General features: G+C 51.6%; 1 protein-coding gene across 1 annotated transcript in view; it reads right to left on the bottom strand.

The window, feature by feature from the left end:
• Positions 1–18354, bottom strand: part of COL13A1 (collagen type XIII alpha 1 chain) — an 83116-nt gene that overhangs the window by 3331 nt on the left and 61431 nt on the right. The window contains exons 28-33 of the mRNA XM_087432097.1: positions 17614–17640; positions 16591–16671; positions 10219–10272; positions 8948–9001; positions 7967–8002; positions 2917–3003 (exon numbers count right to left, since the gene is read on the bottom strand). Coding sequence (XP_087288223.1) covers positions 2917–3003; positions 7967–8002; positions 8948–9001; positions 10219–10272; positions 16591–16671; positions 17614–17640 — 339 coding nt within the window. The remainder of the gene's footprint in view (positions 1–2916; positions 3004–7966; positions 8003–8947; positions 9002–10218; positions 10273–16590; positions 16672–17613; positions 17641–18354) is intronic.

Below are 18354 nucleotides of genomic sequence, written 5' to 3' on the forward strand. Positions count from 1 at the left end.
CGCCCCCATGCCCACAATAACACAGTGCAGGAGACAGGGAAAACAGTAACAATGAGGAACAAGACAGGGAAGATACGTACACTTCCACAGCAAAATTAATAGACAAAGGACACATCGATATGGGATGTTACTGGAAAAAATGCCCCTTTGCATTAAGGGTCAAATAAAGATGACCTTTGTTGTCCCCTCTGGGTCAGGGAGGGTCTGCAGGGGGAGGTGGTGCATTCCAGGGCTTCATGATGACTTTCTGCCCCCTTCCCCAGCCCGCCACAGTGTGACACTTCACACAGACCCTGGAAGGGAGAGGAGCCTCCGCAGGCCATAGTGGCACTCCCATTGGCACATGGATGGTGGCAGAGGGGACAGAGGAGGGTGGGCAGGCAGAGGAGAATGGTGATGTGTGAGAGAGGAGCAGGGTGGCCAGGGCTGCACCTGGCAAAACTCAAGGTGCTCAGATTGTGGAAGGGACGTGGCAGAGAGGATACCTGGCTGATGGTTAATGGAGGCGCTTTGGAGGGACTGGGAAATTCCATGGTTGAGAAAGGAGCCTGCGTGCTGCATGCTTGGGTTCAGGAGGCGGGGCCAGCAGTGGAGTGGAGTGGGGGCGGCGACCGAGGGCTTTAGCAGTGAGGGGCAGGAAGCATGCTATTCTACCTTCTCCTTTTGTTGCATATCCTGGTCCCCAAAGGTCCCTTCAAAGGGCTCTAGGTCACCTCTCAGGATCACACAGCATATTTTCTTATAACTTTTTCTCTTCTGTTCAAAGATAACTCCTGTGTGACCCTAGGTGGGGATGTGGGGGTGGGAATTCTCATCTATTACCAGCAAAAAAATAGCTCCATTAACTCCGAAGCTCCTGGGGAAATTTAGGAGAGCAGGACCCTCCTAAGCCCATTGCCTTGGAATGAAGTGCCATCTTCTGCTTCCCTTGCAGTCAGTTGAAGGCATTGCTGTGACGGCCTAGGACGTTCCTGCCTAGAGAGGGATTGGGTCTGGTGGGATCAGAACTGCTGCCACTCAGGCCGGGACATGCTTAGGAGAGGGGTCATAAATGTCACCCCTCTTTCTCTGCCTCCCCATCTCCTCCCTTCTCTTCCTTAACTACGTTCTTGACCTTTCCATTCTCTTCCAGATTTTTTGGTGGTGAACCATATAAAGACGAAAGAAAGGGAAACCAAGGGAGGGTCTTGTAATGCCTTCTGGGATTTAAGCAAAAAGGATGAACCTTTTAGGATCTAAAATCTTGATCTTGGACCATCCCCTAGTTCTGGTGGTGTCACCAGGGCAGCGACCCCAGACCCATCATGGAAGAACAGTCAGGGTAGCCCCCTCCTCTGCCTCAGTTCTAGAACCCCTCAGTCTACCCCATGTTTATGAGCCTGCCCAACTGTCCTCTGCCAAATCATGGGATGGTGGAGTGGGGAGGGATGTGGGCCCACTCAGGCATCTCATTCAAATGCTTTGCCAGGTGCTCAGCCAATGTTTCCAAACTAACTGCAGTATGCGAAGGCAGAGAAGTCACAGTCCTAAGAACCTGTCCAGAGAATCTACTTTCCTTGTTTTCTTTCTGGTGGCAGATTTGTCTAGAAGCATTTCTGAAAGGAGGATCAGCTGCAGCCAGAGGTGGCTTTGGGGTGGGAGGGACGGCTCACGTTAAGGTGATGTGCTTTTGAAGCAGCTGCAGGAGGAAGCCAAGAAAATGTTCTGGCAAACTCTGCATGCAGGAGGGAGGCATGGCAGGAACCCTCGAGGGCCAGCCGGGGCAGGTGACACTTGGTGTCTATAGAGTGAAGAGGCAGGAAGTGGAGAATGGATGGATGGAGCAGGAGGAATGTGGAGAGGCATGCAGGCAAGAACCACACACGTGGGGAGGCCCAAATCGGCCATGCAGGCAAGGGAGGGTGATGCCATACCAATGGGCACGGGGCATCCAGTCCGTCCAGCCCTGGTAACCCCGGCTCCCCTTTCTCTCCTTTAAAACCTCGGTGTCCCTGTTCACAAAACCAACCACGATGATTATTTAGGTCAAGGCTAGCCAGCTCCAACCGTGGAGTGGAGAGGCCCAGTCCCACCCTGGCCAGGATGCAGGACCCTTGAGGCATCCACAATTAGAGGCCAAATCTCTGTTGATTCCCGTCTACTAAATTCAACCTCTGTGCCCTCTTTGTCTTCTGGGAGAGCTGAGCTTTGAAACCTGTACAACCAGCCCCCTCTCCATTTAAGGACTCACTTGGAGTAAACACAGATTAACTTCAACGTTAGCGCATCATAATTTTCAGAACCTTCAGATGGATTGTGAAGGCACCTGAGGAGCCGGCCAATGTGCCACAAATCAGTCCTTATTGGCTGTTTTGGGAAGGCTTCCTGGGGGTGTCTGTCTACTGTTTTTGGTCCGCAGATCTACAGGTTTTAGCTGGATGGCTGGTGGGCGCTGGGAGGCTGTCTATTACAAACTCCCTTTCTGGCCTCATTCTGCCCAGTTTTGGGTATAGGTGGCCCTCAGGAGACACTAACCCTGGTGTCCTGCATCCTGACAGAGTGAGGATTCTGATAGCTTGAACTGCTGGCCACAGAAGTGGCCACAAAACAAAGAAGGCAAATGCGTGGCTCACAAATGCTACACTGGCTTCCAAAGCCATCGTGGAGCTGAGAGCTGAGGCCTCTCCAAAATCCCTCTCCTCACGGTTTCCCCATTCCCACACACCAATTGTTCTGCATCTTCCCAAGAAAGGAATTTACTCAGAATTACTTGCAGCTGTGGTTTAGGGCAACACCAGCAGCAGGCAGGATTTCACTGGCCAGATGAACAGACAGATTTTGGTAGCATCAGCGTAGGCATTCGGTTCTCAGTGTATTTGCCTTCCTTGTTTCTCAAGGAAAAAGCCAGAACAATGCAGGCGATGAATGGAAACATACCAATGGACAGGGGGCATCTAGTCCAGGCGCTCCTTGGTCTCCCTTATCCCCCTTAGGCCCTCTGGAGCCTTTCTTCCCCCTCTCCCCCTGTAAATAATGGGTTAGTCCAAGAAAAAAAAAACATCAAGTCTTTACGATCACTCATGTGTTAAGGTTAGCGACAGAAAAAGAAAAAATAATTAAAGAGGGAAAAATAGATTCTCTCAATTAGGATATTCTCCCAATAGGATTCGGGGTCATTACCCACCTCACCCCTCTAGGAGCCTGAGAATCCGGCTAAGGCAGGTGGGAAGGGGCAGGGAGCAGTGGAGCTGAGATCTGGAGGTGGGGGGAGATGCAGACAGAAGATACGGATGGCCTGTTTTGCTAATACGGAGCCCAGGGTGGGTCTGTGATGAGCAGAGGGACCCACTTCCTTCTCTTTAAGGGCCCATTTTTGAAAGAATTTGGCCTGATAACTTTTGTCCCAGTTGATTTTCATCCTTTGATATTCTATTAGGAGGCAAGGTGATTTTGTTTAGAGTGCTGGGGCATGTGTGCACATGTGTGTGTGAACATGACATGTGTGAATGTGTGCACATACATGGTTGTGCATGTGCATGTATGGTGTGTATGTGCTCCTGCATGTGTATGTGTGCATACACATGATTGTGTGTGTATACAAGTGTGGGCATGTATGAGTGTGTGCTTTTGCATGCGTGTACAAGTACACAAGTACACGTGTGTCTCCAGGGCTCATGGATGGCCCCAGGTCCTCAGTTGGGTCCTCCCATTCTGTGTGTGTCTCTGGTCCATCCTGGTCTGAAGTCATAGGCAGCTGCTTGTATCTGGATATGTTGGCTCAAGGAATTCATTTGTTTCTGCAAAGCTTCAGTAAATATCACCTTTCTAAATTGAAATCCATTTTGTATGTGTCATGTCTCTCTCCAACTAAAGAAGGGCTGTGGGGAATTCCTTGTGATGAATTTGAGTTTGGATTTTCATATGCTGAGTTTCCTTATAAAGGGGCCACACGTGCCCCTGGGGAGTCTTCCCGGGAGCTCTTCTCCTCCACAGAAGCCCATTGTCTCGCACCTGGGGACTTCCACAGTGTTACTCCAGGTGACAAGACCTTGGAGGCGGCAGCATATTGATCAGAGCAAACACCTGGAGCCAGAGCAGGTTCTGCCTGTGACCAGCAGTGTGACTTTGGGAGTTACTGAACCTCTCGTGCCTCAGTTTCTCCACCTGTAAAATGTGGATAATAACCCTGGCCTTAAACCTTTGTTGTGAGGTCTTTGTGCACATTAAGTGCCTAATACTGGTGTATAGTACGTGCTCAGTACATGATTGCTGCCTCGTAATGAGAATAATAACTATTATCATTTCTTGTTAGCTAGTGTAAGAGCCAAGGCTGCCGCCAGAGTTGTGGTCGTGTCATGTCTGCTGTGTTCCTGTAGTGGGAGGGACCAGGGTTCATTAGAGGGAGGCAAAGGGTAAGAATATTTTTGATGTTTCCCTGGATCTTTGGAAATTATTCAGATTTCTTGATGCCAGAGGTTCTCTGTAGTTGCCAATGCATTGTTCTTAGTGAGTTTCCTAAAATGCACGTTTGCTTAGAAAATGATATGTCTTTAAGAGGAAATGTTTATGCATACTAGGTATAATTGTGTTGGCTCTGAGATACGCCCACCAATGAGAACATCATGGCATGAATAATCTCCAACAGTAGACAAGCAAAACCAGGAGCTGTCGGGATGAGGAAGCCCCATGGTACACCTTCTCAGGAGTGTGGTCCCTCATTCCCCTTGGGCCAGGCCAGTGTGAAAGTGAGCACGGTTTCCTAAGTTCAGGGGGTGGGTCTGTGTGGTCTTGTTACCTGGAGATTTGGTAACAGAGGGTCTGTGTGGTCTTGACTTTTAGAATGGGTAACTTACACTATGGGGGTGTCTTGTTCTAAGGGCACAGGAAATGGCCTTAAATTGGGTGCCCTTTGAAGACATTAGAGTGGTAGCTTTACCTACATCCTCCCTGAGGATCCATCCCCAAAGAGTGCGGTGAAAGAGGCCCTGGACAAAGGGGAGTTCTGGCTGCTACCGGGAAAGGGGCAAATAAAAGTTAAGCAGCAGAGGATTCTTTAAAAAAATAAATAAATGTGTAAAAATTGATTTTAGAGGAAATAAATTGAAGCTGGGGAGTGGAGGGGAAAGGATGAGGGACATGGGATATTATAATGGGGTGAACATATCTAGGGGGGAGGAATATGGAAGGAGTAAAGGAAGGAAGAGGCAGGCCCAGGCCAAAAGAGATGGCGAGGAAGGAGAGGTAAGCAAGCCAGGGGCACCTGGGAAGCAAGACACACACACACACACACACACACACGCACACACATGCATGCACATGCATGTGTGCACACCTACTCACATCCACTCATGCATGCGTGTGCACACACACACACACCGCAGATGCGCATCTTGGAGAGCGACAGCGGCCTCACTGCATGCACTCAGACCTCTCAGTTGGCTGGCTTGCAGGCAGCTCCACGGTAACACCCAATTTTCCTGATGCCCAAATTGCTAAATTCTTGCCACCCTTTATTCTTTGGCCAATTTATTCATCCTAAAAGTGGCTCCTGGACCAAACTCACAGAGCTGCTAAGGGACAAGGGAGAGCCCTTAATGACAAGGGCAGAACATTCTTTCCACTGGCATGTGGGTCCCCTTAGAGAACTGCCTGTTTTGGGCTCTGGGCCTTGCCCACCACTACGGGGAGCTTCGTCCTTCCATGGACAGGAAAAAGGCTCCACGGCCATCCTTCGGTGGGACATGAAGAAGCATCATTTTAAGGTTGTCTCGGCTCACTGTTAAGATAGAACAATATAGGCTTGTGGTGGACCCACTGGAGCCCCTCTGATGGGGGCCCCCAGGCATGAGGTGGGGCAAAGTCTGGGAGTGCTCTTGGCAGCCACCGGGTGTGGGGGGTTTGCACATCTCCAGCTTCACCTTCACAAGCAACAATGAAGCTTCTAACCAGAATGTCGTGTAGGCCCCTCGGCCTTTGACCGTGTCCAGAGTGTCAGTATTCTGAGCTTGCAGCCATCAGAAAAACTGTCCACGGCAAAGTGCTGACACTGCTCGGACGTTCCTTTGTTTTGGAGGCTTTATTACCAAGCCCTCACATCACCCCCTAAAAGTGCTGTTAGGGCTGGTGCTTAAAGAGGTCTGAATGAGGAGGGGAGATGTTGGGGGTACTCTTCCAGGACTTTCTGGCATCCTGAGAGTCAAATCTCTTGCATGATCCAGAAACCTGCTTTTTGGAATAAATCAATATGGTCTTATGGATTCAAAGAAAGTTCATACGACTTGACTGTTTTCTGGACTTGACTTTTACTAAGAGATACATTGCTAATTTATATATGGGATGGGGGAAAGTGTGTAAAACCTGAGAAAGGGGAAGTGGAGAAGAAATATTTCCCACTGATTCCTGAGGTCTTCCTGGCTCGTTCAATGACCTCGGTTCCTTAGACATCAGAGCCTCCAGCTCCCCACCTCCCCTCCATGGGTGACAAGGGCATCGGCCTGCCCTGCCTCCACCTCTAGAGCCACACAGTCACCGTTACTCCAAGGACTGGCTTTGCAGCCTTCAAATGGCTCAGTGCCTCAAGCCAACTGAAAAAGTCTTAAGAAGCAGGTTTAAAAAGTATGAATTGAATATAATAAAGTCAGAACACTTTGGAAATAAGTTAGAAAGGAGGTTAGTATGCCAACTAAGAGGTGGAATGATCAACTTTTTAGTGGCCTAAATTCTTTGATGCCACAGTAAAGAAGGCAGGCTTTCCAGTCTGCCTTAACAGGCTGGCGCAGCTCTGGAAGTAGGTCTGTTTCCCCCGGTGGTTTCTAGACTTGGTCTTCCCATGGACGGTCTGGGAGGGGTGGCTCTGCCTGCTTCTTTTTGTTTACAGAATATATGGGACAAATTGAGTTGCTTTTGACCAGCTTCCAGAAAGGAGAATTTAAGGATAGAGAAGTGCTCAATAAATACATCTTAAATTGAAGAGACTGGAATTGGTGCCAGACATAAGCATACAGATTCTGGCAATTTCTATTCATGGACACGGTCATCAGTATTCTAGAAGCCTGGGTTCCAGAAGCCACCCGCTCTGCCTCTAACACTCTGTGGGAACCCAGAATATCTTATCATCGTTCTGGGCCTTGTTTCTCCATCTGTTCTCCCCACTCCTTCTCTTCTACCTCTAAGACCCTTGGATATCGTGACCCACTAGAAGACACTCCTGGGCCTCTAGGGGGTGTGCGTCACACTCTGAGGACCACTGTGATGAAGCAGCAGATGAGACATTCTAGAAAGGAACCCAACGGTCATATCTTGGTTAGATGTAGTTAAATGATGCCTGCTTGGCCCAAATGTGTCATGTGTCACATACATGGCATGCGTCATATACCATCACATGGTGAGGAGTGCTGTGGACATTCAATAACTGTGTCCTGGTGAAGACGGCAGAAACCAAAGGGAGAGCAAGGAGCCTCAGAAGGCACAATTCGTTTCCTAGTCTTGCCGACTCTTTCCAAGAGAAATAATGGCTACGATTCTTTTTAAAGGATTGGCTGCTTGCAATAGCTGTCTGCTTGTTCTTGGCAATGAAATTTATTTTCTCTCTCACCAGTAGCCTAGAATGCCTGGTGAAACTAATTTCAGAAGGCTAGGACTAGGTAATGATGGATTTAAAAATATCATTTAGGGGCCCATTATCCGGGCAACACAGGGAGAGCTGGGCACGTGACTCCTGTTACTGGATGGCAATGCTAATCTGATGGTCACTGTGGGATTCAGTCTCCCCTTGTCATGAGGAAAAATACATGCTTCAATTTCAGGATAAGGCCCCAGGCTCCCTGCACGCCATGGATTAAGCCCCTCATTATAATGCCTTTTAATTTAGGACGATTTATCAGGAAAAACTGTATTTGCCATGTTGGGTCAGGAATCGCCAATTGATCATTCCACCACATCATGAAGACATTAGTAACCAGAGCCAAAGTGAGGGGTTCAGACTCACCCGGTTTCCTTTGTCCCCGGGTGGTCCATGTAAACCCTGCAGTAAATCAGAGAAATGAAGACATGTTAATGAGAACACACAGGACGGCCATACGGTCCTTCCTTCCAGCCTCATAAAGCTCTTCACTGATGCCTAATTCATCGGAGACAAGTTTAATTATCCCCATTTTACAGAAGGAGGACGAAGGAGAAAGCTGCTCAAGGAACTTGACCTAGAGAGAAATCATGAGTTATGGGCCAAGCCAAGAACACGGTTCTGGTTTTCTCGCTCTGCAGCCAATGCCCTGGCCTGTGGCCGTGTTCTTGTAGATCACTCATGCTGAGGAGTGGTGGGTGCTGAGGACACGGTTTGGGCGTGCAAGCTGCTCTCCATGTCTCCAGCTAGGGGAATGAGCAAAGACTAGCGGAGTTGTCTGCTTAGCCAGAGCAAAGCGGAGCATGGAACTGGTGAACAGAAGTACAACCTTCAAGTGGTGGGAGACAAAAGTGCTGGCTCTCTCAGGCAATCAACTTTTATAACCAAGCAATGGGAAAATCTGCTGCAAATGGAAAGCCAGGCCCTTGGGAAAGCTTCTCCTCTCATAAAGCGTCTCCTTCTTGCATTAGAGTGATCTGGATTTGATTCTGCCCCTCCGTGAGGGCAGGGGCCATGGCACATTCATCTGTGAGACCCCCCGCTGCATGGAACTCAGAGGCTTGTGGTGGAACAGGCTCATGATGTGTTTGCTACATCCCATCAGATGGGCCACACAGCTGAGGACCAGATCCCCCAACAGGGGCATGGTTTCCTCAAGCAGTGCCCAGCAGGGAAGTTGTAGCGTGGTAGACCAGTTGGCTATTGGCAGCTTCTTCTGTCATAGAAATGAGAATTCTCACTTGGCCCTAGATTTTTCGCTCCAGGCTCTGGGTATTCTGTTTTGACAGTGCTTCTGTTGGGGGGCGGGGGTGGGTGAAGAGAAACCTCTGATCCCATGAGACTTACAGGAAGCCCAGCTGCTCCCGTTGGTCCTGTCATTCCAGGGTCACCTTTGCTGCCCTGAAACAGAAGGAAACCCATGAGCCCTCCCTGACGTGGTAACAACTTTCCATCAACCATTTTCTGTTTTTGTATAAAACCCGGGAAACTTCTCCAGTCCCCTTGAAGAGCCCTCCAGGAAGCAAGGGCTGAGCAGAGGGTGGGGTGACCAGTGTGGACTCTGACCTGGGGAGGGGGCTTGGAAGACCCCTTCACTCTCCCTCCAGCACAGCCTATCCCCTAAGACCCTCCGGAAGGCCTGGGCAGTGTCCTGGGGGTACTGGCTGGCTGGACGCAGAAGCAGTGGAAGAGAACAAGGAGCAGGAAATGGGCATGGACAAGGAAGAGAGACAGGGAAGAGAAAGAGAGCTTTGATTTCTTCCTAGAAGCTGCAAGTGTCAGCCCTCAGAGCTGCCACCCTGGTTTCCTAAGTGGCTGGCGATCTCAGGGAAGCCTATGCCCCCCACCCTCCCCACCATCTTCAGAATTCCCCACCCTCCCCACCCTCAGCTGTGTGGTATGAGAGCAAGGGGGATAGAGCCTCCCCTGGGCGAAGTCGGCAAGGTGGGCAGACAGCGAGAGGGGGATTGCTGCTTACACAGGCAGAGAGCTCAACGGATGCCCACTCAGAGGTCCAGCGCCCGAGCCGGCCCTCCAGCCATCCCACGCCCTGAACGTGTGGAAACTGGGGCCTGGCTGGGAAGAGCCGATGTGGAGAGGACACGCAGCTCTCCTGCCTCCTCTGAGCCAAGCCCTCCACCCTTGCCTTGCATGCGCCCACAGCGCGGCTGCGGGAACCGGCCTAACGCCCTGGCCTCCTGACTTCTTGGTGTCCCCAAGATTTTTTAAAACCACCTGGCATTCTCTCCGTGCTGTCTCTAAATCATACACAAAGTTTAGGCATGTCTGGCCCCAACAGCCCCTGGGGCCTTGCCAGATGGAGCCTGTGACTGACGCCAGGTGACAGAGGCTGAGTGGAGGAAGCTCTCCAAGTCTCTGTCCACTCGTGGCTACAAAGTGAGCCCCCCAAGCCTGCCCGGCTCCCCCACTGGCTGCCGTGAGGATCAGCAGTGGAGATGGATGGAGGTGCTTGCTGGTCTAGGAGGAACGGATGAGGGCTGAGGCTGACATGGTGACCCCGTGGGTCACAGGCGCCAGGGCTGAGGACCTGAGGCTGAGGAGGGGTGGCCGGTTCCCTCCCCCGGGTCGCCCAGGCCCCCAGCTCCCTGAGCACTCACCCTCTCGCCCTTTGGTCCCGCTGGGCCTGGAACTCCAATTGGTCCTGGAGTACCCTGGGGAGTGAAAGAAAGCAGAGATGAGGGTCCTGACGCTGAGGGAGCCCTGGGAGCCCCGCCCGACGCCTGGAGATGAGCAAGTCCAGAGGCCCAGTTTTCAGGGTTGGCGAGGCCAGGCTTGTTCAGAGCAGTCATTCGACTGGGCTGCGTTCCTGTTTGGGTTTGGGGTCCTCGGGGAGAGAGAGCCTCCCCCTTCCTCAGAGCCAGATTTGAAGAAGGAAACCCTTCTGCTTCACAACCAAGCTTGCCAAGGCTGAAAACGGTAGGAGAGCAGTTGCTTATCTTGCTCCCAGAAGCGCTTTGGAGGGAGTTGACGCCATCCCAGGGTTGAGGGGCTGGGGGCTGGCACCCTTTTGCTGTCACAGCTCCACATGCAGCGGGAGGGTCTTCATGCCACAGAGACCAATGCAGACGCACACACAGAGGCAGGCGTGGGAGGGTCATAAGCCACCGCCCACCCCATCTACCACCATTGCTGCCTGGCCCCAGCCTTCAGCCTCTGGCTGGGCCTTCTGTCCTCGCTTCCAGGCCCTACGGAACAGGCTGGACTGGAGAGTGAGTTAGTATGCCTTGGAGAGCTGCTGACACTGGCCTGGCAGGGAGGTGTGCCATAAGCACTCCTGACTCAGGGCTGTGGGGGATTGGGGTGGGAGGGGCGTTGGGGCAGCTGGGGTGACAGGAGCTGTGTTGCTTAGAGATGGAGTGGCACAATTACACATCCTCCCCAGGTTCCCAATCTACAGCCCAATGACATGGAGTCTGTATTTCAGAGCTTCCTATTGCTCTGCCTCAGTGTTTCTATTTCCTGCTCAGACGAGGACATGAGGACGCGGGGCTGGGCCCGTGGGCAGTTCCCGGTGGCGCTCCGGGTACAGCTGTGAAAGGCGGGGCAGGAGCAAGTGGGGAAATGCTGATTTCCTTTACGTGAGAAAAAAAAAAGAACAATGAGACGTTCTCGTGCCCCCTTTGCTACCACCAGAGAAAAAGGAAAGCTGTGGGCATCTGGGACACAAGAACGTCAAAAATGAATGAGCCAGATCAGGGTGATGGTTCACAACGGCACTCCAGAGGTGCTGGCCACATTCTAGTCCTGCCTCGAGCGCTATAAACTCTGTGATATGGGAGAAGTTTCTTGGCCTCTCTGAGGGTCAGCTTTCCCACGTGTAAAATGGGGATGAAAATGAATGTCTGCCTCCTAGGCCGCTGTGGGGTTAAAATGGATGAATGCCTGTCACGCATTTGGCATTGGGCCTGACGCCTAGGAAGTGCCCAGTAAATGTTAGTATTGGCAGAGCAGTACTATTCTTCCCATAAACATTTTCCTTTAAGGTTGTGATCTTGCTCTTACGAGAAAAATAAAACCTCAGGTCCAAAGGGGACAGAATATATGAATTTGCACTGCTCCCCTCTGTCCAACATGAATGGAACAAGTAGTTGAGAGGACAGTCTTGTTTCTCTGATTCCAGCTACAGATCATCCTCCAGCCCTGACTAGCCACCTGAGACAGGTGTGCTAGGTGCTAGGAGGAGGGAAAGGGAGGCCCTGTGATGGAGAAGCAAAGCCAAAATAATGCCTGGAAAATGGGTATATTCTCTGTATGTGAGAGTCTATAGTATCAACTCCATAAATGCATGGGGGGAGGGGCTCAGAAAAGATGTCATCTTGGGCAAGCCATGTCACCTCCTCTTCTTTACGAGGGCACAGAACAGGCCCGCAATAGGACGAGCCTCCGAGTGGAGTCACTGTTGGTCTTCCCCCTCTCCAAGCTCTAGGCTTCTGTTGGGGTCAGTTCTGAGGCCCACCTCCAGGCCACAGGAACCCTGCTGCCATTGTGCTTTGACACCTCCCTCTGCCCCATGTGCATGTCCTCCCCTCCACACAGGAACCCCTCTGCAAGCCCTCGTCTTTCCTGTGTCACTCTAGCCAGCTCGTTAGAGCCTCGTCTTCTAAGCAGATCCTGCATCTGTTGGCCTCAGGATTGTCCTGAAAGGGCAGAGCTGGGGCTCACTGGCTGGAAGGGGCTGGGCACATGTTTAGCTCTGGTTACGGCTCCGGAGCAGGGGGGTGCAGCCTCCTGGCCCTTGCTGGTCAGTGATCCCTACACCACGGGAAGGTGACAGGCTTCCATCAGGAACGCCACTGCCCTGCAGGCCCACGCGGTGGTAAGGACTGGAAGGTGGAGGGGGGGCGTTGTTTATGATGCTTTAGTTGTTTCTCACAAGAAGAAGGCCAGGTGCTTCTTAGTCATGAGTAGCCTGTTTTCTGGAATCAGGAAGAATGGATAAAGAGGGGACCCAGCGTCCCTCCTTTGCTTTGTATAAACCCATCTGTTGGGGTGCAGGGCAGCTGTGACACCACAGGAAGTGAAAGGTGTGGTTGTGACATGTCCACAGAACACAGAGCTGGGATTGGCCTGTGTGATCCTAAATGCTACACCTGCCCTCACCTTTCAATCTGTCCCCACCCCCCTACACGCCAGATTGGTGGCTGCACAGGACTAGGAAGCCCTCGTGGGCAGACAGGAAATGAACAGAGCAGGAAGACAACACAGCATGACGGGCACATACAGACACTGTTGTGTTTGCTGGGGATGTGTCATGGATCAAACCTCTAGGGCTGGGCTCCTAGGCTGAACTCAGCATTCCTTTAGGAACAGAGTCTGTGCTGCTGGAGTGGCCTCCTTCCCCATGCCCAGCAGTGTGGAAATTCAGATTTGAGGACCTTGAGTGCATACTATGGACAGGGGAATTCAGATGAAGGCCAGCTGTCTTTGGTCAAGAGGCCTGAATAAGCACTTCTGAACTGAGCACAGTTGGTACCATTCTGGTGTCAGTGGTGGGATAAGGCATGACTCACTGGGAAAACGAGGCCACAGCGGGACAGACGAGAGGGAACACAGGCTGGGGGTGGGGTGGGGTGGGGTGAGAGATAATGGAGAAGTGACACTCACCGGTGGCCCAGGCCTGCCGTCCAAACCTGAAGCTCCCTGGACGAAGGGAACAGTTTGACCAAAAGAAGGGGAAGGGAGGAACGGGAGGGAGAAAAAGGGACCGGGGAGGGAAGAGGTGAGTGAAGCAGTGACTCTGGACAGACATAAATGCTGGTAATCAAACAAAACGGGAGAAATAAGCTTAGGAGGACAGGTGATGGTATTCACATGGAAACCAACAAAAACATGGAGACACTGAATGCAGTGTGGCCAACTGCTGAGCAGGCTAGGTTGAGATCAGTGCAGATGGCCGTTCTGATCCTCTGTGCCCTCCTTTTATCCCTTCTCAGAAGTCCCTCTCCCAAGGGGTTGCAGTGCTCCAGGGAAAGGGATACAGAAAGTGAACTCATGGAGAGGTGTCTGGAACCAGAGCTGGCACACTCTTCCCAGGACTAGTCTCACTGGGGAGGAACAAGCCTATATGGAGGTGGGGCCCTGGTGAGGGTGGTCTTTCTAATCTCTTTTGCACAGCTGTTGAGACTAGGCCACATTGGGGAAACCCAAGAGGATCAGAAGTGAGTTATAGCACCTGGTTTTGAAACCCGGGTAGAAGCTGGCCTACTTCCACTTCAGCTGGGTGGGAAGAGTTGGCCCTTGAATGATAATCCTAATGATGCCTGACATCTGTCTGGCACTTCACAGTTTTCGAAGGTCAACACAAACTCAATCCATTTATATTATCCCAGACAAGGGCTCTGTTATAGGAAAAGGCTTTGGGGGCAGCTGACTGGGACAGAGGTCTCAGGCCTTGTATCCCTTGGAGTAAACTGGCTGGCAGGCAGGATGCTATTAAGACCCACACCATATGCAGCATCCTGTTCTATGCAGTGGGAATGGGAGCTCTTGCTCCAATGCTGGGTTATGAAGCTGCCCCTGTGACTCACCAGGAGAACCAGGGGGAAATTATCTAATGATTCCAATGTGACAAACCAGGGAGAAGGCAGCGGGGGCACTCTGGCCCGGTAAGGACTGAGTTTTTGAAAACTGCTTCCAACTGAGCCGCAGAAATGAGCTTAGGCCTCAGGATTTGAAAGGTGGGGCAATGCCTCCAGGAAAGGGAGGGCAGGGAGCTGCTTCCTCCTGGGGAAAGTGTGTTAGGTAGCAGAATCCTACAGGGCCTCGCTTCTCAGGTGTAGGACCACGTAATTCTGGGACAGTCTTGACTCATAGTCTACAGAGCTGTGGTTCTCAACCCCGGCTGCAATATCAGAATTTTCCAGGGGTGATGTAAAATAATACAGATGCCCGCGCCCACCCCAGCCCAATTTAACCAGAGTCTCCAACAAGGAGGCTGGGGTAATGGCATGTTTGAAAGGCTGCAGGTGACTACCTGTGCAGCCAGTGTTGAGAACCACTTCTGTAGGGCAAATAGGACCTCAGTAGGATATGCCTAGAAAAACAGGTTGCTACTATATGGAATAAAATATTGAGGTGAAGCCTAAAATTAGAACTTTAGCTAAATATCCACAAACTTTGTCTACGTAGCAGTATACTGAGTTATCTGGAGCAGAGGGCATGAACTGGAGGTCTTCAGCCCATATGTGGGCCACTGACATATTTTGTATGGTCTATAGCATTGCAAGTAATTTTGATTTAATGTTAGAAAATGGGAAAGATTTCATGTAAAACACCAGACGTCAAGCTGCTTTTGAAAAATTTGAAATTTTTCAGAAATACTGGACCCTCGTTTCCCCAAGGCGACAGTCAGCTGAACTGAGAAGGGGCTGGTCTCTTAAAGAAGGGACACATGGTCCCCAGTGTACCATAGTCCCCACCACTCCCTATTGTGTCCCTGAAGTCCATGTTAGTTGCCGTTTATGAATATGCTTGCTCTGTTATTTTCTTAAGATAGCAAAAGTATTTCTCTATAGCCATGTCTCTAACAAAAGTTGAAAAATTAAAGATAGACTGGGTACTTTGTCTTTCCTCTGGCACTTTTTCTGTTTATATTACCTGTTTGGTCTCCATGCCATTTCCTTTTCAACCCCTGACTGAATTCTCCGGTGTTCACTAGGGTTGTTGGGGCCATGAAGGTGGACGTGGAGAGAGTTGTGGTTGAGTGGGGGCAGGAAGTCTCTTTAATAGTAAGGAGCACTTAATCATTTCGCACACAGCTTAAGACATGGGAAAATGTCTGCGAAAGTCATCAGTGTTCTGTAGTCTGTCAAGTGAATCAGCTCCGGCAATATTCCTGCATTTGATGCACTAATGAGGCTGTAATCATACCTTTAGCTCTAGCTGTTTGGTTGTTGCGATTATATTAACCAGACCTTCAGGCTCTGCCAAGCTGGGGTAATTGGGCTTCCCATTGTTCCCCTGCTCTTTACGGCTTCCTGGGGTGGGAATTGGCCTTGTGCCCAGGACAGAGGAAGCCCCAGTGGCTGGAAAGAGCCCCTTTTTGAGGCCATGGCCTCAGTGGAGGAGCAGCCTCTGGCCCGGCCCAGCCACCGACTTCATATGGGACCTCAAGTCACTCACTGCCTTCTCTGGGCCAATCAGTAAAATGATTAGATGGATCGCTCAAGTCCCTTCCCGATCTTGAAAAGCAAACCAAAAGGAGTGCCAATCTCACTAGGGGGCGAGGGATGTTGGAGCCCAGGGCTCCAGGATGGGTGTTGGGATTCGATCACCTAGACACAGGTGAGGCAGTGATGAGGCCATCAGCCCACGGGAGCTTGGGGCAAAGGATTTCCCTAGGCCAGGCCCCACATCTGGAAATGCAGATGCCTTCTCAGCAGCTCACCCCCCTGACCTGGGGTCTTTAGCCGAGACTAAGATCAGAGATCTTGGGAAACCAGGATCTGAGTGGCTTTAGCCTGCTGGGACCAGAGAATCTGACTTTTTACAAGCTTTTCTGCTGCAGCCAGTGCTTAAGAGCAGAGAGCAGGGCTCTCTTGGGGTCCCTCAGGGAAAACAGGAGAGAGATGGAGAACACTCCACTGTCCCATCGCTCCCAAGTCCTCCAAGCTTGGCCCCTGTAAGGGCAGATTTTAATCAGCCACAATTAGGGCCTGAGGCTGTTGTCAGGCCACCTCTGACTCTCCAGCTGGGTGCCCCTTGGGGTGGGGGACCCCATCTTTTTCAGCTTCGAATTCCCCCCACACCTAGGCCAGGGCCTGCCCAGAGGAGGACTTCAATGAGAGAATTAGAGCCCACGGTCTTGCCCAGTTGGGAAAGCAAAACCACATGGAGTTCTGGAATGCTCAGAACTTTAGAACCTCGAGTTTTCCAGTGGCCTTCTCCCGGGGGCCTGCCTCATCAGGATCCTCATCAGGATCAGCCCGCTGGGCTCCTCACAACAGTCTTGCTGGGTCCAAGATACTTACGGGTAATCCCAGAGGACCTCGGTCTCCTTTTTCTCCCTGGACACCCTTCTCTCCTTTTGCTCCATCTAGTCCTGCTTCCCCCTGAAGGAAAGGGAGAGGGGGGACATCACAGGAAGGCAGGTCCCAGACCACATGCATTCTTGCATCCTGGGGGCCTGGAGACAGGGGCGGGAGGTGGTGGTGGGGCAGGTAGAGGAGGGGCGGAAGGAGGAGGTGGAGGTGGCTGGCCCAAGGGTGACAGGCTAGGGCCTCCAAGGATGCTTGAATTCTTAGGCTGGCTCTGCCTTGGCTAGGGTCCCCTGCATCCCTGTGGTAACTTTGAAGTTCCCAAAGGGATAAGGGATGAGTAGAGTGGAGACAAACCCACAGGGCAGTTCCAGGTCAGGCTTTGGCACAGGTGACCGTTTGCATGGCAGGAAAATTGGGACCCTGCAGAGACTGGCTGGCAGATGCCTGAAATGCCACCACTGGAGCTCCAAGGCTCCCAAAGTAATCGGGAGAAGATACTGCCCAATAGTCCCCTGAAGAATGTCAGGGCAGGAGGCAAGGGCTGTTGTCATACCAGCAGCCTCCAGCCGCCTTATTCATTTGAAATGCTTTGGGGGGTTGACTGGGAGAGCCCCAGGTCAGAGTCCAGTGGGCTTGGTCCCCGGGAGGGACCAAGCTATGCCACTCTCTGTCTCCCACCGAACTTCAGGGTGAGTGAAGAGTCTGGGGGCAGGTTACGTGGGAAAAGGATTTCATCATTTGCTAAGAATCTAACCTGTGACTCTATAGGGTCGACTGATGGATGGGAAAAGTCTAAACGCAAAGCACGCCAGGTGTCAATGATGGACGTTAAAGGGACCATACGACTTCATTCTGTCCTGATTGTACCCCACTGGCCGGAGTGTCACATGATTCCATTTAGGGAAGGGGTCAGCTGGGCTAGCCGCCCCAGAAGCACCTTCCCTCTTTTCTGCCCTCACGGATGTGGCCCTCTTCCCACCCCTGGCCCGCACCTGTCACATGACCTCTTCTTACCTTTGGTCCAGGAACACCTTGGAGCCCCTGCATTTGGAATCAAAATAAGGCACTTCAGAACTGCATTTCTGGTTAAGTCAACTTGCTTGTCCACAAGTTGGACCATAAAAGAGCAAGGGCTTCAGGCGCAGAGCCTGGCCTGGGGTCCCAGCCCAGGGGAGGTGGAAGGGAACGCTAAGAGGGGCCATGCTTGGGGCTCGCTGGGGTGGGGTCTGAGCCAGGCTTCCCTAGCCAGGCACTGACAGGGAATCTCTCTGTGGCCCCCATGGCTGACCCAGAGTCTCAAGAAGAGAAGATTAGGAGAGACCACAGGAAAAGTTAAAGAAATTAATATGTGCAAAGTGCTTAGAGCAGTGTCCGGCACATAGCAAGTTTCAATAAATGTCGGCTTCTATCATTGTTACTACTTCTACTTCTACTAATGACAATGGGCAACACAGTGCCACGGGGACCGTGACCTCTGCAGAGGGAAGGACCAGCATCTGTTGGTTTGATGCTTGAGGGCCCTCTAGGTGCAGTGCAAAGGGGTCCTTTTAAAGGCCTCATCAACTGTAACCGTGGAAAGGCCAATCCAGAGGGGCTGGTTCTAAATGGATCACTTCCCATTTTAATCCTGGCCGTCATCCTGGCTGGTTAGCAGAAGAAGGAAGGGGAGGAGCAGATGTCTGAGGGTAAAGGGCAGAGCTTAGTGACAGAGTGACTCCTGCAGGACAGGGGTCCAGCCCCTGGGCTGCCAGGCCA

The sequence above is a fragment of the Ceratotherium simum genome, chromosome 6 (assembly GCF_057802395.1).
Source record: "Ceratotherium simum simum isolate JZ-2026a chromosome 6, ASM5780239v1, whole genome shotgun sequence".
Taxonomy (NCBI): Eukaryota; Metazoa; Chordata; class Mammalia; order Perissodactyla; family Rhinocerotidae; genus Ceratotherium; species Ceratotherium simum.